Source organism: Sphaeramia orbicularis, chromosome 6, assembly GCF_902148855.1.
Source record: "Sphaeramia orbicularis chromosome 6, fSphaOr1.1, whole genome shotgun sequence".
Classification (NCBI taxonomy): Eukaryota; Metazoa; Chordata; class Actinopteri; order Kurtiformes; family Apogonidae; genus Sphaeramia; species Sphaeramia orbicularis.
In genome coordinates this window covers 25328031-25346843 of record NC_043962.1, presented here as the reverse complement: position 1 = coordinate 25346843, position 18813 = coordinate 25328031, and the positions used below count along the sequence as shown (strand labels likewise).

Here is an 18813-nt window from a genome sequence, read left to right as displayed (position 1 = left end):
TGACGTTTTTTACATCTTTTTTTCTCCCATTTACTTATTAATCAGTGAAATTTCAAATGTCTATAAAAACATCAATTTTGTTTCAATTTACTTCAAACTTGACACATGTATAGAGGCAATTGATATGCTGACATCAGCACACGCATAGACATGATGACATCCGCTGGATTGCTGCCAAAATAAGCTACAATACGTGCAAGGGGTGGGGTTTGTTGTGCTTGGCACCACTTATTTATTTTATTTTGCTCATTTGTAACTAGTGTCTGTTTTTAATGACAGTGTTTACAGGACAGTTATACTGAATCTCATAGTTTGAATTTTGAGCCAATTCCATTCATGGACAGATTTTCTGAATCTGAACCTATGTGACTAACATTATAGATTGACATTTGTCACTACTCTGCCAGTGGAAGAACCTGGCTCTCATCTTTGCTCTTCTTATTATTGTATATGAATTCTCTGGCTTCCACTGTAGAAAACTGTAAATACTGACTTCAGTGACCTCTATGTTTATGTCCATATGAGAGTTGAAGAATAACAAAAAACCCACAGCCCTTTGATCAGATCTCTTCCTCTATTAGTATAGATCTAAATGACAATGACCCCTTGCTGATTTCCTTCATGCAGGTTTTCAGACCACTTGCCTTTTTTTTTGCCTTTTTCTGTCTTTCATCATGGTCTCTGCCTTGGTGTTCAAACTTTTCACAGATGTGTCCTGACACCCCTGGCCCACCTTTGTAACCCTCCTGCATACCCTTTAATATGCTTATGACCCTTGTTTTAATGTTATATTTCATACACCATGCTGTCATCCCCCACCTTTTGGTCACCTGTATAAACACTACTTCTGCCCAAAGCTCTCAGACTTCCACTCGAGATGCTTGTCAGTTCAGGACCATGGGCAGTTCACACTGGAATATGATAGTAGCTGCGTGTAGTAAAAAATAAATAAAAAATCTTATTTGAGCAATAAATCCAAATTGAGCACTAGGGCTGGCAGTGTGAACACGCTCTAGATCCAGCTTTGTATCTCCATTTATCAGTCTATGCTAGAGCACCGGATTTAGATCATGTCAGCAGCAGCTACACTTGATTAAATATATGCAGTGTCAGCCTCAGCTGTGTATGTAGCTTAATGCTAACATGGGATTCCTGGTGCTTGTTAACATGCTTACAGTAGTTAACACCCAAGATGTGACATATTGGCAAGAAATCCACATACAGCTGAGATCTTAAGCCCCACCCCAAACTTCAGTTTTGACCAAGTGAAATTTTAAACAGGTGATGATTAGAAACAACTTTCAAGTGAAATATGAGGGGGCTTCAGAAAGTTTGTGGAAAAAAGGGAGTTGGAAAAAACAGTTTAAGTTATATTTTACAACATACGCTCCATCTAGGTCAATACACTTCTGCAAGCATTGATAACAGCCTTTAAATCCATCTGTGTAAAGCTGAGGGCCATGTGATTTAAACCGTGTTCTTTTTCCACAAACATTGTAAAGCCCCTCCTCATACAGTACATAATAACACCATGCATAAGCACATACTGAAAATGCAGATGAGACATTGATTGACTAAGCCAATATTTCTGTATTTTTCAATATTTCTGTATTTCTTTATTGAGAGGTTCTGATCAGAGTATAAATCACACTACCAAGTCTTATCTTAGGAAATAAAATGTATTTACAACAAAATTTTCACATACATTGGTTTCAAATAAAAACAGACAGTAAATGATATAAATAAGTTCTATGGAAAATAAAACTTGTACAAAAAATATATGCAATTTCTGTATACATTTTCTCACATTGGTGCTAATAACATCTATACTGTACAGTTTTGGTACATACAGTATCATTTACAGCCCTGTGAGTCAAACAAAGTCCAGTCTGAAAACAACTACTTGCTCTAATTTTGGAGTGCTAAAAAACAAACCCCCTCACCTAAACCAACATGGAAAAGAAGATTTCAGTAAAGAGCTCATTGAGTTGCTCACATTCGCGTTTCAGTGAATATAAGCACTGTATTTCTTCAAGCAGGGAAGAAGGATGGTTGTTTTCAGATTGGCTAGTCCAGTACCTAAAATAGGTGCTTTAAGAGCGAAGCTAAGTAGTGCACAGGCACTGACACACAGGTCACGTAACATTTTATATAGAGCCTACGTACATTCGCTAACAAACGTGAAGTGAGCTACTTAGCTTACATTCTTAGGCACTGCTAAAATACCTGGAGCATGCATCCTCTTTTCACTGGAGAAACGTGATTTAGAGTAATGGTCCTGCTTATCTGTGGACAAGTTCTAAGACCACTTCATGTTGGAAGGAAGGAAGGATGCATTGTCAAATATTTTAACAAAGCCTTGGCGTAAGTACAGTTTAAAAAAAAAAAAAAAAAGAAGAAGAAGAAGACTAGACATCAAGACATTCATATTACGAAGTCTTTCTGTGTTTGGGGTGTGTGTGTTTTGAGGGGCTGTTTTAACGAGTGCTGTTGGGGCCGAGTGTCCTGCAGGGGCGCAGCAGGCCTTCCCTGCACAGAGTCCTTTACTTTTGGTCCTTTAGAGGGCAAAACAGTCCGGCTGTCCGATCCAGGTTTTGAGGAAGTGGTTCGAGAGTCACTGTGATGGTGGGTTTTGGGTCTACTGTCTGTGAAAGACAGGGCTAGAGTTTGGTGAGCCTCCATCGGCTTAAAGAGGTCAAAGGTGATGAGCGTCCGTGGTGGTTTGTGTTCTGGTGGTGAGGGACCAGAGGTGGACTTCTTCCTCTCATCCTTACTGTCTTTATCCTTCTTTCCTTCCTTCTTAACTGGAAGGCTTATGGGCTTGGTAATGCCTGTTTTTCCATCCTCTCTCCCTGACTTTGCTTGTGAAGTGCTGCCCTCCCTGTGTCCGCTTTTCTCCTTTTTCCCGTGTGATGACTTGTGTTTATGCGTGCAGCCATCCCGCCCCTCCTCTCTGTCCAGCCGGGAGTGAGACGCTGCCTGTGAGCCTCCTCTGTCTTTGTCCTGCTCCTTGTCTCTCTTGATGTGGGGCTGCGTCTTTGAATCCGACTCCTTGGCCCACTTCTCGTCTCTCGGAGCAGCCAAGGAAGTCTGAGAGGCTTTACTGCCCTCTCTTGTCCGATCCTCGTCCTCTTTTTTCCTCATCTGCGGCAGCGGCGTCCCACCCTCGGCCTTAACCCTGTCCTGTTCTCTCATCCTGTCCTTCTCTTTATCCCTGTCTTTCCCTCTCTCCTTTTTCTCCCTGTCCTTCTCTTTATTCCTATCTTTGTCTTTCTTTTCCTTCTCTCTAGTCCTGTCCTTTTCTTCTTTCCCCTTTCCTTTTTCCTTTTCTTTTTTGATTGGTGGCATGTTGTAAGTGCTGGTTATACTATCTCTGCTTTTCTCTTTTACTTGACCTGGCAGACTTGTCTTTTGCTGCCTCTCTTCCTCCTCATAATTCTCCTTCTTAATTTGCTGTAGTGACTTTAAGGATGTGTTGTCCACTCCTCCCTCTTCATAGCCCTTCTGTAGCGTCTGGTGTGCGCCTGCACCTCCATCTACCCCTCCCTTACCTTCCTCTTTCTCATCTTCGTCAGCCTTGGGCTCCATTAGTGTGTGACTCACTACATCTTCATCTCTCTCCTTCCTGACCATAGGTGGAGGCGCTGCAGTTGACAAGTCCTTCATCTCAGCTTTTTTGTTATCCTCCTCTTCTTTAAAAATCTGCACTGGAGCTTGTAGAAGGAGCCCCTCCCGTTTTTCAGCATCGTTTTCCTCCAGCTTTGTCACTGTCTGAGCTCCTGGGTCATGCTCCATCTCCTCTATATCGTCACGGTCCTCCTCTTCTTTGATTTGAAATGCTACTTCTTTAAGATCTAATTTTTCCTCCTCCTCCTTCATCTCCTCCACTTCCTCCTTCTCTTCCTCTTCTTGTTGGTGGTACTGTTTAAGTCGGATATGCCAGGCCAGACTGCAAACAGCAGACACCGTTTTGAACTGGTGAACGACTCCTCTGGGAATGAAGTAGATGTCATCGTGGTAGAGCTGGATGCGGGCGTATCGGATCCCCTCCCTCCTAAGCTGGTTCAGCTTGGCATCATCGATCCACTGTACACACTGTGGAGGCAGGAACAAAGCATTAATTCAATTCTGTGTGGAAAAAACTAATGCTGACCATTGAGATTTTCTCTTAATGAATTACCCCATGTAAGTCTACAAGTATGAGATGTTTGAGCTAAAAAGCAGAAATACTAAAAGATATTTATACCCCATGTGTATTAGTGCATTGTACCAGACAGGATGAAGACATCTGACCCACCTGAGACAGCGGAGGTTCATGGAGGTCCAGCTGCAGCCTCATGACCACATCTGGGAAATCTCCAGCGTGGAAACACACAACATCTTTGGTGATCCGTGCAGGAGCATCACTGCTATGGAACAAACACAAGGTCATCTTCAGTGTTTGTTTGTAATTAAAGCCTGAACACAACAGACAGCTCATACAACACAGCTGTACAGCATGAGGTATGAGAAGTGTCTGCAGGTCCCTGGGCCTTTGTACTGAATTAGTGCAAACTGCTGCCCCACAAACAAGAAACAATTTCAAGAAGCATTTAAGCATGCAATGTCCTCAATCCTTCTACTGAGACTCTATAGACTGCAGTAACCTTTAAAGACACAAGCATCATTTAGCATTTTTATGTCACTACTGAAACCTGAGCCCCTCTCTCTGCTGTCCCCTCTGGCTGCATGGTGAATAGTTGTGATTGTGACTGCTTTACTTATGACAATGTTTTGGGTTATTTTAAGCCAGTCTCAAAGATTGGTTAGCTAACACAGTACTGAACTGTTTTCCACAGACCCAAACAACCCACAACCCACAGCAACACCCGCATTTTCTTGAGTGCAAAAAATAGATGGCGGGTAGTGATGTTCCCTGAAGCTACGTCTGCAGATTCTTGAACACATTTCCTACAAAGTAAGCAATTTACTCAAGGATATAGCAACATTAGTCTCAGTCCAAGGAATGAAACTTATCGAGCTGATAAAAAACAAAACAAAACAAATAGAATAAATAATAAAAAAGAAAGAAAAGAATAAGAAAGAATACCATCTTTCGTGTGAGGTTTCACAATAAAAACAATTGCCGGTTTTGGGTTGCAGTATGCACCAATTCTGTAGAATGTGTCTATGGGCAGACACAAGTGCTAAGTGTATTTTATACCACAGTGTACTGGTGCATTTTGGGTAAAAAGGTGTCAGTGTGTACTCACTCCTCGCCGCAGCGCACAGCCTTCAGCACACCTACAGCAGCAGTAGTTTGCCTCTCAAACCCCTGACCGATGTGGTCAGCGTGGGCTCTCGTCCGATCCTCAAACAGCATCTCCCTGGGCTCGCTGGCTCTGGGCAGATACTGCAGGTTCTTTATCTCATTAGTAGACCTGAAATACATTTGATCACAACAGTCAAGATATATTCAGAGCATGAAATGTATCCGCTTACATAGTAGCATGTGCAGGTAAGAGATAAACTGAAAATATCTAAGATGTGGTTTGGCTGATGTACAAGACTTCAAACATGTTTGTGGTTTTCATGAGGATGCTGATAACACCTGGGCACTGCAACACACTTTCTATCTGAACCCACCTTTTCCTTTTGAAGGGTGATTTTGGCATGTCTGCCATAGGGATCATCTGTTCTCCAGGTCTGACCCACATGATGGGGCCATCGTCGCTCTCAGTAGGGCTTTGTAGACGCAAACTGGAGAATGTCCCCCAGGGCAAAGTCCGCTGCACAAACACAGGACAAGAAAATTCAGTCAGACAACTTCGATAGATATTTCCATGCCCACACTGTTTCACAAGCACAGGTGTTAAACACAAACTTACCTCAAGGAAAGGAGATTCCTGTAGCATGTTGATGAACTCAGGGAAGTAGTCTCCAACCTCTTCATCCACAGCTCCAACCAGGCTGACTTGCCGCATGGCCCCGGCTCGGTATGTTCCCTGGGAGTATGTCCGCTTCACCTGCAGCAGGAGACCCAGTGCAGACAGATCAGACCCTTGACCAGCAGGTATCAGTAACCCACACTTTGATAACTCTATAGTAACACCGTGTCCGCAGTCACAGCACAGTGTGAGCATCTGCAGCAGACACAGTATGTAGGATTCTGGTATTGGACAATATACAGTACATCATATCATGAAACAGTACAAACATCTATAGTAACATTTTATTTCACTGGGTCACAAATCACACTCTTCATGGCACCATTTTCAGTTGTTTGCATGATGCTTTGTGTTCTTCTGACAGAGCAGAGCTTATTGTTTACTTATTAACTGCTATACTTTTAATTTGCTTAAATTTGGTAGTTTTACACATTTAACTTTGATCATTTTGAGCATACTCACATTTTAAGACTTTATCTGCAATAACACTTCAATTAATTTTTATTGATCTTTTTATATTTCATTCATTAACACAGTGCTAGGTGATATACAAGGGCCATTTCATGATTATAATTTCATTTAAGTGCATTGCAATACCATAGCTGAAACAACAGCTATAAAACTTCAGAAGGCAGCAAATTATTTCATAGTATATTGTGTAATCTTTTTACTAACAGTCATACCTTTATACTTCACAACAATGAATAGAATACTTTGTTGTCAAGAGGAAACAATACTTAAGTTGGCATACCTGTTTCATTTTAAGTAATGTTCTACTTTGTTGCAGTTTGAACAATAAAGCTGTTTATCTGTTTCATTTTTACTTCAAATATTGTAGCATTCTGTGAAGCAAATGAAAGCCCTCCTTACAAACCAGGGCTCCAGACTGCGACCAATTTGGTCACATTTGCGACTATTTTTCGAGACAGCGCGACTTAAATTTAAACTAGGCGCACTAGCGTGACTTGCAAAAACATGACTTTTTTTTTTTTAATTTATCAGCCTATGAAACACCTTAAAACCAGGAGGGAGTGGATATTGGTGGGTGTGTATGTCTGTGAGAGAATTGGAGTGCATGTATTTGTGTCTGTGTGTGTAACGTGAGGACCTCGCAACCAAGCAACATCAGACGTTGACAGTTACACATGGGTCCCAGGTCCGGTGTTGCGTACAATTTTTACTCCAGTAATTGTTTTACCCCCTAAGAATTATGCACATGCTCCGAACTGTTGGGCAACCACATTCTTCTCGATGTAAACATCCGGTAGGGAAACCTGTCGTACTGAATTTACCCCTGCACAGATTTTCTGAAGAAAATAGTAAATTAGTTTGCATTCTGTCTTACTCTTACAATTACAGTCAGTACTTGTTAATTGCAAATTCCAGTATACATGATATAAGATGGATTTGTTTATCGTGATCAACTTGAGATGAGTTGCTGCATACTAGTACTTGCGTTCCTTCAACTGAGGAGATCTATTACTATTACATGCTGAATTTATATTCAAGCTGTACGAAATTTACCCCCATGCTAACTATACCCCATTACAATAACACTGCTACATATATCTTAAAAAATATAATTACTTTATACATCTATATATAAAATGTACCCCTCAAGTTGTCCTGAAGTTTTTCTTGAGATTTCTGTTGTTTATTTATCATTTACTATAGTAAATGTCATTTTATTTGGATATTTAAAATAACAGTTAATGGGGGTAAAAATAATACAGAGGGTTCATCTCCAGAAACTATATGGACAAATACTACCAGTAACTTTGGGAGATAATGCTAACCAAGGAGCCATACTGTTTAGATTATAGGGTAGATAAATAAATAAATGAATAAATGAACGTTTTGTTAGAAATGGTGACTTCTTTATCAAATCAAATCTAAACTATTTTTTTTTCATTCTTCGTAAAATATTCTATATCTTGTGCACATCATGATCATCCTCCCCATATCCTCTGCTGTGTGTGAAAGGGGATTCTGAGCACAGAAGAGGATTAAATCTGGTGTTAGAGGATCCCTGCATGTGGACACAGTTGAGAACCTGATTAGAATAAATCTTGAGGGAACTAGCTTGAAGGAGTTTGATGCCAGTGAGGCTGTACAGATGTGGCTCCATCAGGGTAAAAGAGCTAGAAGGCCCAACTTCAAGGGCTGACCAACAGATATGCCTCCTTGTGGCCCACAGGGGGGTGTTCTCTAATAACAGGGCACACGGAGGGCTTTTGGTGTCTATATTTGAAAAAAGCTATATTTAACAACTTAAGTTAATGATTTTTCCCTCTTCCTACAATATTTGATGCTGTGAATTTTTCATTGATGACAAAATAAAACAACACATTGTTTTACTGTGTATTGTTCTTATTATTTCTAAAGCATTTATCAGTAATACACTTCAGAGGGAAAAAAGATGAATGTGTTATGTTGTGTGTTGATTTAAATGGTGTGCCTAAACTTTGTGCTGGTGCTCCTAAAAAATTCAGTTAGGAGCACCAGTGCTTCTTGAACTAAAGGTTACTCTGGAGCCCTGTATACATGATGGAATTAAAATGTTTTATATTCTTTGCTCTCTTAACAGTATAATAAGCCTTACCTTGAAACATACTGCAGTACAGTACAAACATTTGGCTAGACAGCTAGGCATTTGACTAATTTTTAACACTATTTATAGTAATTTAAAGTTTTTAAGGTGAGAAATTATCACATATGATTAAGTGCCTTTACTGGATGAGTATATAAAATAAAATGCAATGAGAAATAGGCCTTTCACATAAACACAATTACTTGCTGAACTAACACCAAATACGTTATACTGTGTTATGCATGATGTTCTGGACATACACAGGAGGCATTCAGGCACAGTATTCCCGTTTTGGTCATCTGCATTTTCACAAGATTCAGAGCCCAACACACCATCACTGTAGTCACCAAAGTGTGACAGACAAAGACAACGTCAGAGCTCATGTTCACAAACTTCACCTGTTTGTGTTACAGAGGCTGAATACCAGACGTCAAAGCACAGTTGAATGAATATCAACTTGGCCATGTCCACTTCAACGGAGCATAGAACATGTCAAGAAGCCTGCAGGTGATCCTCTACACTGGCTCAGAAACATTTATATATGCAAGATATGAACTCCAAGATCTTTGTAATGCTTTACTTTGTGTTTCTATTTCAATGACTTATATACAACAAGGATCTAATTTACAAAACATATGTAGCAAAGCCTACAGTGTCCACTACTAGTAACCTTCAGTTAGGCTATATTGTCTTAAATCTAATAGTTCATGGTACATTGCATTTTAATTGTAATCACAATATGAAAATACACAGATTTCCAGTTTTAATTAACATGATGAATGAGACATCAGTTTATCAACATTTGTATATGGTGGTAAACCAGCCATCAGTGACCCTCAGATTAACCAGTCCATTTAGCCATGCACATTTTCTTTCTTTATCACAAGTCAACATCACCATAGCACTTTTCAGATTTTTCATCATTCAGAACTATTATCTACAGATAAATATCATTTCCAAGTTCATCCAAACAAAATTTTTCATTCATAATTTTTTAACGAAAGTTTCTGACTAGCTGTGGACAATTATTTGCCATTTTTTTCCATTTAACGTAAGTGCACAGCAGGCAGAGCTATATGTAGTATTTCTGCTTATTGACACACACTTGTGTGCCCAAGTATTCTAATATTATGTAAAATTACCAGTAGAATATATATGTCAAAAATGTCATTGTACTAATTTGCAGATATATGTGCTTTATCTAGTCACAGCCACGGCCTATATGTTACTATGAGTGTATGTGACCACTAGAGGGAGTAGTGAGTCAGTCTGCCGGTCTACCAAGGTCATGAAAATTAATGGTCTAAGGCTGTTGAGGATGAGAATCACTGAGAAAAATTCCAATAAAGCGATAAAGGCTACATTTACACTGGAGGTCTTTATGCTAAATTCTGATTTTCTGCTGAAATCTGATTTTTTTTTTTGCATGGTTGTTCACATTATAATTTAAATGCAACTGCCATCAGACTCATGTGTGAATAGTCTATGGCCCTGAAGTGAGATGCATCTGCAGAAAAAGATGTGACATCACACGCAATACACAGTGTGATTATGGAAGTAAATATGGATCTTGGTCCCACCTCCTCTGGCACAGAATTGTGATGTCTGTTGCATTTCAACTACATAAATGTCAGATTAAATGCTAAATGACCATACAGACTGAAGTCACACTGTCAAACATCAGATATGTATCCGATTTACGACAATATGAAAGTGGCTTGGGTCTGATTTGAAAAAAATAATATATTCGTATTGTTCAGACTGTGATGAAAATAAATACATACATTTTAAAAATCAGATATGGGTCACATATAAGCATAAAAGATTTGGTCCACTTTTGCCTGTGGTGTGAATGTAGCCAAAGTGATAAAAATAAAAGCATTACCATTGTTTTCACCACTGAACACAGTTTGATGTGGAAATGGCAATGTTTCTTCTCCAACAGTGAGTTTAATTATAAAAGTAAAAAGTTATTGTGATGTTATCTTTGATAAGTTCATCATTTGCTGATCCACGCATCAGAGTAAACTGTGACAGCTCTGGCCTTGTTTGGATGATTCCAAACAGTTCTTTCATGCAGCTATTGACAACACAAACCATACAGAAAACTGAGGTAATTTTTGGATTTATTATGGCTGTTTTCTGTCTAAAAAGAGAGCTAAGCTAACAGAGCTATAAGCATCACATGAAGATGATTCAACAATCTTCTTTTCACCAACAAGAAAGAAAAAAAAATCACAATACAATAATACAGATACACAGTGAGATTCACACTTGTATCCAGTCAGTCATGTGTTCATCTGTTAGTGATTTTGGTAGCCAAGCATGTTCTGGTACACAACTTCCTTCCTATGTTGATGGTTTGAAACATTAATGCTAAATATTATAAACCCTAAACTTCAACACTTTTATGTCTACTTCGTTACCATCATTACATTGGTGTGTTTTGTCACACACCAAAATAACATGATAATGATAACTACCCGCCTTGCTTTTTAATTATCTGCATCATCAGCAACTGCATTTAAATGACTAATGTATTTAACTACACGCAAAAAATAAAATGAAAAAAAGGAGGGAGTAGAATAAATACGCATGATGAAGTAAAAACATGTAAGATGGTAAATTCTCTGTTAAGGTCTATTAAATGCAGTGTGAAAAAATCTGTACCTGTAAGATTTAAACCTGAAAAACCTTTTTAGCTCTGTTTATTCAAGGAACGCCCTAATCACACTCACACCTGGAAGCTGCCCAGTCCAACCACAGTCTGATGTGACCGCCACTGGAGCAGCTGGAGATACAAACAAACCTACGACCAGCAGACTATCAACAGAAAACTAACAGAGGCGGCATGTCAGCCTAACTTTGATCTAAATGCTGCAAATTACATACAACGAAATACAAAGTATACACAACACACTGAAGGAAATGTCTGACTTTTTAACAGTAACAAAACTGCAGATAATGATACTTCATTCTGGTCGCCGATTCTTACAGCTCCCAAAGATCTGCACTAAAGCAGGGTAGAGCAAATTAAGATACTATCAACGACCAAGTAATAAAAAGGATAGAATAAAGTCATTTTAATCTGATAAATAATTTCATCTTTTCTAGGGAGAATAAAGCATCAACACACTCACTCTCTTGAAATTTCTGCAGGTGCAATTATTGTATTCAATGCTGTATCCATTACTCAGTTTCCCACAAGTAAAGTGCCAGGAGAAATTATTCTGACACGTCTAACAGTAAATGCAGCTATGAATCAATCACTTCCTTAACTCGCAGTGCACCGAACAATTCTCTGGATGCGTCTGAAACATCAGCTCAGTCACCATCATCTACAGACACCGAGTCCAAAGCAGCTAAATTAAGAAAATAAGCTCACAGTTATTCTACATTTGGTTTTATTGAGAACAGCAACAGGATGAAATCCACCATCTGCCTTATGTTGGTAGCAGATGAAGCCATGATGCCATACAAGCTGAACCAATATCTGATTACAAAGCGCTTGGAATATCAGTGCAATCAACAAGGAGACCCTGGAAAATTGTTTCTTCCCAGTAAGGGGTTCCTGGCCTGAATTCTATTATGTTTGCCGCATTTAAGTGGATCCTCTTGATCTGTGTTTAAAGGATGTTACAGTATATGCAGTGACCATGAAGTGTACATGGAACATCATTTATGACTATAAATGCTCTTATCCGTTTTACTGTAGAAATATTATTTATCCAGCCACTGCCTGGGGTAGATCAGATGTCATAACAGTAGTTGGATGTGATTGTAGTTAAACAAATATAAAAAAAATAATATTAAGAAATCCAATGTAATTAGCCTATTCATATAAACAGTTTAGTGTGCATTACTTATTCAGACTTTTGTTGCCTATTAACATCCGCAGCAGGAAACGATACTGAAAATAAATGAATCAAAATAAAAATGACTTCAGAAGAAACAAATACCTCTTTGTCTTTTGTTTTTCACACCAGTCAAAGCTTAGTCTGTTCCTCAATTAATACACAGTCTTGGCTCATTTTTCATTTTTTGATCTATGATTGGAAAAATCTATTGAGAATATCTCTTGCTGAGGATTAATTAATATAATATTATACTGGTTAGTCCACAAAAATCCCCAACTACTAAATGAAAAACCATTTAACTAATTTTTGGGCAGAATTTCCAAAGCTTTCTTTTTCTTTGACTTCCATGCCAGCTAATTGTGTGGTTATTTTGGATTGCTGATCAGTTAAATAAGTAGAACACAACACAGGCTCTGACCAATCATCCTCAGGCTTTCTTTATAATGTAAACTAAGCAACCAACAAAATCTTTGACAGATCATTTTAGATAAAGTACCTGTTAGCACAACAATTACTTAGAAATAAAATAAAATCACATAAAAATATATCCCCTTTCTCCCCTTATTGACAAGAAAAACACTGCAGCAGTGAAAGTACAAAAAACAACATTATGATCAAACTGACATTTTATGGCTTTCAGTGATAGCGTCTAACACTCCTGCACCTGCTGCATGTGATGTGTGACTACTCTGTCAAAAGTAAAAAGAAAAAAAAAAAACTGCAAGAAAATATGAAAAGAACCAACAATACAATGAACCCCTCACACCCACACCACTAAAAGGTTCACACTTACAGTTAACTTCAGATGTACAGTTTAGTCCCTAATGAGCTGATCTGCTATATATTTACTTCTGACTGACAGATTATTTCACTCTTATTAAAATTAGTTTTAGTGGCTGCTGCACAACATAGCTTTGTTGCCTGAAGGTGCCATAATCTCTATCAATCAGACAAGGGAGACCATTAACATTACAGCTAAAAGCTCCACAGGACAACTTGAACTCTGCAGTACTTTGAACACAGGATCAAAGATGTCTCAGGACTGAGTGACAAACCCCACCTATGAACTGTCTGGACAAAAAGGTAGGTCCCAAAACAGATGAAAATCTGCAGCAATGTTTCAGATCTGTGTTGTTCATACATCCAGACAACAAAATGACACTTCACACTAGTAAAGCAGACAGCTGAGTCCTCTTATATGACTCTCTGAAAAAATGTAACAAGACATCTCACCTGAGAGTGGAAGTTGACCATGGTCGTCGTCTCTATGTCCTTCTTCCCAAGCACCTCCATCTTCACTGGTGCATTGGGGAACTTGTAGGAGAAGTAGTCCAGGAAGTCTGGGAGGTAGGACGCTGCTCCGTGGATGATTCCCATCACAAAACACGCAGCTTGGGCCTCGTCCTCACTGAACGACAGGGTGACAAACTCCTCTGCGAAGCGCTGCATGTCGGCTGGAGCCAGGCAGGAGAGCTGCTCGCTGTAGGCGTGCACCACAGACGCTCCCCCGTTGGCCTGCTGCTCTATGTGAATCAGATGGCCAAATTCCAGACCAGGCAGACCTGGCACTGAGGTGCAGTGGAGCGGGGAGTTGTAGCCCAGCCTGTCCCTGACAATGGAGGGGATGGAAGTGGAGGTAGTGGCAGTAACAGAGGGATCCTGGTGGTGTTGGGATGCAGAGGCATGAAGCAGACCACTGCTGCTGCTGATGTTGTTGTTGTTGTTCCCATTTATTCGACCTAAGAACTCGGGCAGAGCCATAGACACCCCTGAACATATGGTCTGACATGAGCGGTGATACATTTTGGGTCGGCTGTGTCTCTCTTTCACTCGCTCCCCATCTTTGTGCTTCTTTTTCTTCTTCTTTTTGAGCTTCTTCAATAGGAGGTCTTCTTCTGAACCAGCTTTGGGCTTCTCCTTCAACTCTGTAAAGGAGAATAAGATTTTGTACAGATTAGCACCTTTGCACAGTAACGAAGGAGTGTAACATGCACAGAAAAACAGCATTTAAACACTTGGTGCAGTCTTAGATTGTTACAATGTGAACATGAGCACTGATTACCTGAAACAAATGTCTTTTGTTTAACTAGTTTGTTATTACAGCTGCAGATATACATGTTTCAAATATACCTCATATATTCCCCTTGAGTTTTACTCAACTTACTAGTTATCTGAAAATACTACCATCATTTTCAAAATTCCCATTAAGCAGGCAACACATGCACGTTTAATACAATGGCTTGTACATTAATGTTGTCATCTCAGCAATGTAAAGCTATTTTTAAAACTCTTTTCACCTCAGAATGTCTGTGTTGTATTTTATTCCTACCTTTCTGAGGAGAAATCACCTCTCCGTTTTCTCGTCCAATGTCATGTGCAGGTGGCATTTTGTGATTTTTCCATTCTTTATTCTTTTCTTTTTTCCTCTCTCTTTCTTTTTCTTTAACACGATGATCTGAAAAAAGTCAATTAGAGGACAGACTTCAGTAAAATGCTGCTACATCCATGTTCAGGTACAAAACTGACGAACAAACATTTCCACGTGTATACATCACCATCTGGGCCTAATAAATACTGGGGCCTAAGATACAGCAAAATGTGTAATAATTTAATAAATCGTCTTCCGGGACTGCCTCGGATAGTGTTTTAATGTATTCGTAGGTTGTTTTAGCGGAGTGCAGTGCAGAGCAGGCTGCCTGTGTTGTCCTACCTCTCTGTAGCATTTTCACGTCGCCGTTCTCCGTCTTTGTATGGCAGCTAGCGGGGCTGACTTTCTCCACACCAACGGCCGAACTCCGCTGCGCTTCACTGCTTTTCTCCTTTTCCTTGTGTCGTTTCTCTTTAGCCTTTTTCACTTTGGGAGGCGAGGCGAGGAAGTTGCTGATTTTAAAGATTTTCCGAGCGGGAGCTTGTGGCACCGCGGCGGCGGAGGAGTGACTCGCCTTGGCCGGGCCGAAACTCCATTTCGCTGGGCTCCCACAACTCTGCTTCCCGTTGTGTTTTTTCCCCTGCGCACACCTCTCCGTTCAGTTTCCTGTGCTTCAGGCTCTTCTCCTCTATCCGGACCTTCTTAGGAGGCGGAGGGCAAATTTCGCTGGAAGACTGTGGACGACTCTCCGGTAGCCGTTTAGCTGTCAAGGGTTTAGGGGAATTTGTTTTGCTGTTTGCTGCGAAATGCATGGAGTCCACGGACTCGGCCATCTTGGAAGTTTCTATTTTTTACGGTCAGACGTAACTGGTGCGTGAGAGCCAGGCCGGGGGCGGGGTTTAAAGAGTTGACGTATGACGCACGAAGGAGGGAGAGCCTGTTGTTGGTTTAGAGCAGGTCTGTAGCTGCAGGACTACAGGCACTGCACTGAAACTGTGCACATATACTGTCTTTGTTTTTAGTAGAGTCCCTATTAATAACACAGGGGTGGATGTTCACGGAGGTTCTCCACACGTAGTTTACACACAAACACATACAGTCTCAACCCTTGTGCATCCCTATATTTTACTAGGCAAAGCAAGTTTATTTGTATAGCACAGGGGCATCAAATTCATTTTAGTACATGTGCCACATTCAGCCCAATATGATCTCAAGCAGACCGTACCAGTTAACTAACTACATATTAGCCTCTGAATAATGAGAACTCCAAAATTTTCTCTTTAATTTAATTCAAAAAAGTGAAATTAAATATGAAAATGATGACATTTACAAAAATGTGAATAACCTGTACAACCTGAAATTTCCTTTTTTTTAAGTGCAATTTTCACAATATTATGCCTCAACTTCTCATTTACACATGTGCATTACAACTTACAGATCACACTGAATCTACAAAGGCACAAAACATTTAGTGTCAGGCATAATATTGTTAAAATGTTGACATTTGGAACTAAAATGAGTTTACACCCTGACTGTTGGTTGTTAATGTCTTCAGTGTAATTATTGCCCTTCGCAAATTCATTCTGTGGGCCAGACTGGAACCTGTTTTGGGCCAGTTTTGGCCCGCAAGCCATATGTTTGATACACGTGGATCAGCACACTTCATACACAGGGTAATTCAAAGTGCTTTACAAAAATAAAAGACAAGTTATAAATACATAGACAAAAATAAATATTAAAAAGAGTAAAATATAGAATTTTAAGAAATTCAAATGTTAAAATTAAAAAAAGAGAAGAGTACAGAGACTTGTACACAAGCAGTGCTGTTACAAAGTCTAGTCTGTGAGAAACAGGAAGGCAGTGCAGAGATCTGAGAACAGGAGTACTGTGGGCATACCTCGTGGCTGTAGTCAGGACCCATGCAGTGGCGTTCTGAATGTACTGCAGCTGTTTTAAAGCTTGATTTGAGAGCCCTATGAGTGGACCATTACAGTAATCTACTAGAGACAAATGCATGGAAGAGTCTCTCCAAGTCTGGTTTAGATATTATCCCTTTTATACTGGCAATGTTTTTGAGATGATAAAAGGCTGAGGATGTTACTGATTTAATGTGGCTCTTAGATCACAATAATCCCCCATGTCATATCAGTACATCAACATTATGTGCAACCATATTGCAAACATATAAATAATATGTACAGAAAAGTAATATAAAGAGCAGATACTCTTTTATATTTCCTGTTTCTGTCTTAAATGTTCTGTCTGTCCTCTGTGCTTTGTTTTCATTTTTTTCTCAATGAACAATGACTCCTAATAAATGAGTGTGTCTATAGTGTCAATATCGTGTTTTGTTTTTTTTTTACCTTATAATTTAATATTTATTCATCATATTTTCACTTATCCTATTTCTGCTTATCATTCTTTATATACAGTAGAGTATATTTTCTCTGTCAAATGTTATTAATCCAAAACTATTCATTTAGATCTGGCAATTCTTGCTTTAGTAAATAACATTTCACTATATACCGATGAGGAGCTCCATGTGACTACTGTAACCAATGATTTTAATGTTATACTGTATGTTTTCTGCATTGCAGTCAGTTGCCAGGTATGAAATAGTCAACAGGGAATATCATCGCGTAAAGAAGGAAACTGGACTGTGGTGCTGCAGCTCTCCTCCAGGGGGCTTCCTTGTCTTGTCTCTGCCTCATAAGCGGGTCGTTCCAGCTATTTAACCTCTGTGGGGCTTGACACCCTGACAGTTGTTAAGACCTCCTATGAGGTAGACCCTTTCAGAGCAGACGTTTTGGCTTGTAAAACCACAGGTGTTAGTGGTAATGTTAACAATGGCTGTGTTCCATTTAGTTGAACCAGTTGGTCATTGCAGGGAACCACTGTATATGTGAAAGTGATGCACCTAAATAGGACACAGCTGTTATTAATGACAATGATTACACCTGTGTGTCGTCTGCCTTAACAAGTCCAAGTGTCTGCTGTCAATGATCTATTAGGACAAAACTAATCCCAAGGGAAATTGTTGTGTGTTACAGTTGCTCCATGCAAGTATAATAAAAAGTTGCAGGAAAGAAATTATCAATACTACACAAAAAGTGAGTTTTACCATGTGTTTTATGTGTTTTTAGTGTGGATGTATGGCTAAAATTTCTACTTTCTGTAACTTCTGCTGCTGCTGTCTTAAAAATCAATGATTCATTTTTTCCTGGTTAAATACAGGTAGATAGAAATTAAATAATACATAAATCCAGATGTACTTAATAATAGTGTCACTTTAATTCACTTGTGTTAATAGATCCCATTTTGTAACAGAAACATGGCATTAATTTGCTGATAACTGCCACTCATGACTGACAACTTACTTATCAAATAAGATGATATTTTACATGTTTATGATGGTTTTGGAGAACTAGAATGAATGTCATCAGACGGCCTTTTCATGGGCAAATCTTTGTCATGAAAATCTTTTACTCTGCTAATGCTTATTTTAAAGCATATATATACACACACACACAGAAATTTGGAAATGTGATTTTGTTTTATGAAATATGTTGTAGGAGTGCAATTCTCCTTCAAATTCTCTCAGGTTCACGTTATTTTATTGGTACCTGTTGGTAAACTAGGTTTGCAGCTTTCAAGTCATAGCATTCATCATAGTTTTGACACATAAATACAGAAAATAAAAGTAATTAAAGGATCGACAAAGAATGCTGCAGTTCAAAAAGCTAATAATTAAAAAATATCACAAAAGAAATACTGTACAAGACATAGGCTTAAAGAATAAAACCCATAAAATAAGATAGGAAATAAACAGATGAAAAAATAAATACACATAAAAATATAAATGCATCTTATGATACTCTCTTGTAATAATGTATTGCACGTTTGTCTATTTTTATTTAGTATCTCTATTTCATGTGTAAATACATAATTTCAATTTTAATATCTGATTCTACATTTTTCATATATATGTGAAGCAAGTCAGTGCTGCTCAATTGCAAATGTGCAGAGAATCTGTGTATTTTTGAGACAGTTCTTAGAATGACCACTTGGCGG

The 18813-nt window shown here is 39.0% G+C and overlaps 1 protein-coding gene across 1 annotated transcript; it reads right to left on the bottom strand.

Moving 5' to 3' along the window:
* Positions 1-1362: 1362 nt before the first annotated feature.
* LOC115420917 (lysine-specific demethylase RSBN1L-like) lies at positions 1363-15600 on the bottom strand. Its single transcript, XM_030136544.1, is given in 9 exon segments — positions 1363-4095; positions 4298-4409; positions 5253-5420; positions 5626-5768; positions 5868-6005; positions 13608-14299; positions 14704-14829; positions 15085-15392; positions 15394-15600. Coding segments are annotated over 9 exon segments (3540 nt in total). The 5' UTR covers positions 15576-15600; the 3' UTR covers positions 1363-2424.
* Between the last annotated feature and the right edge of the window lie 3213 nt (positions 15601-18813).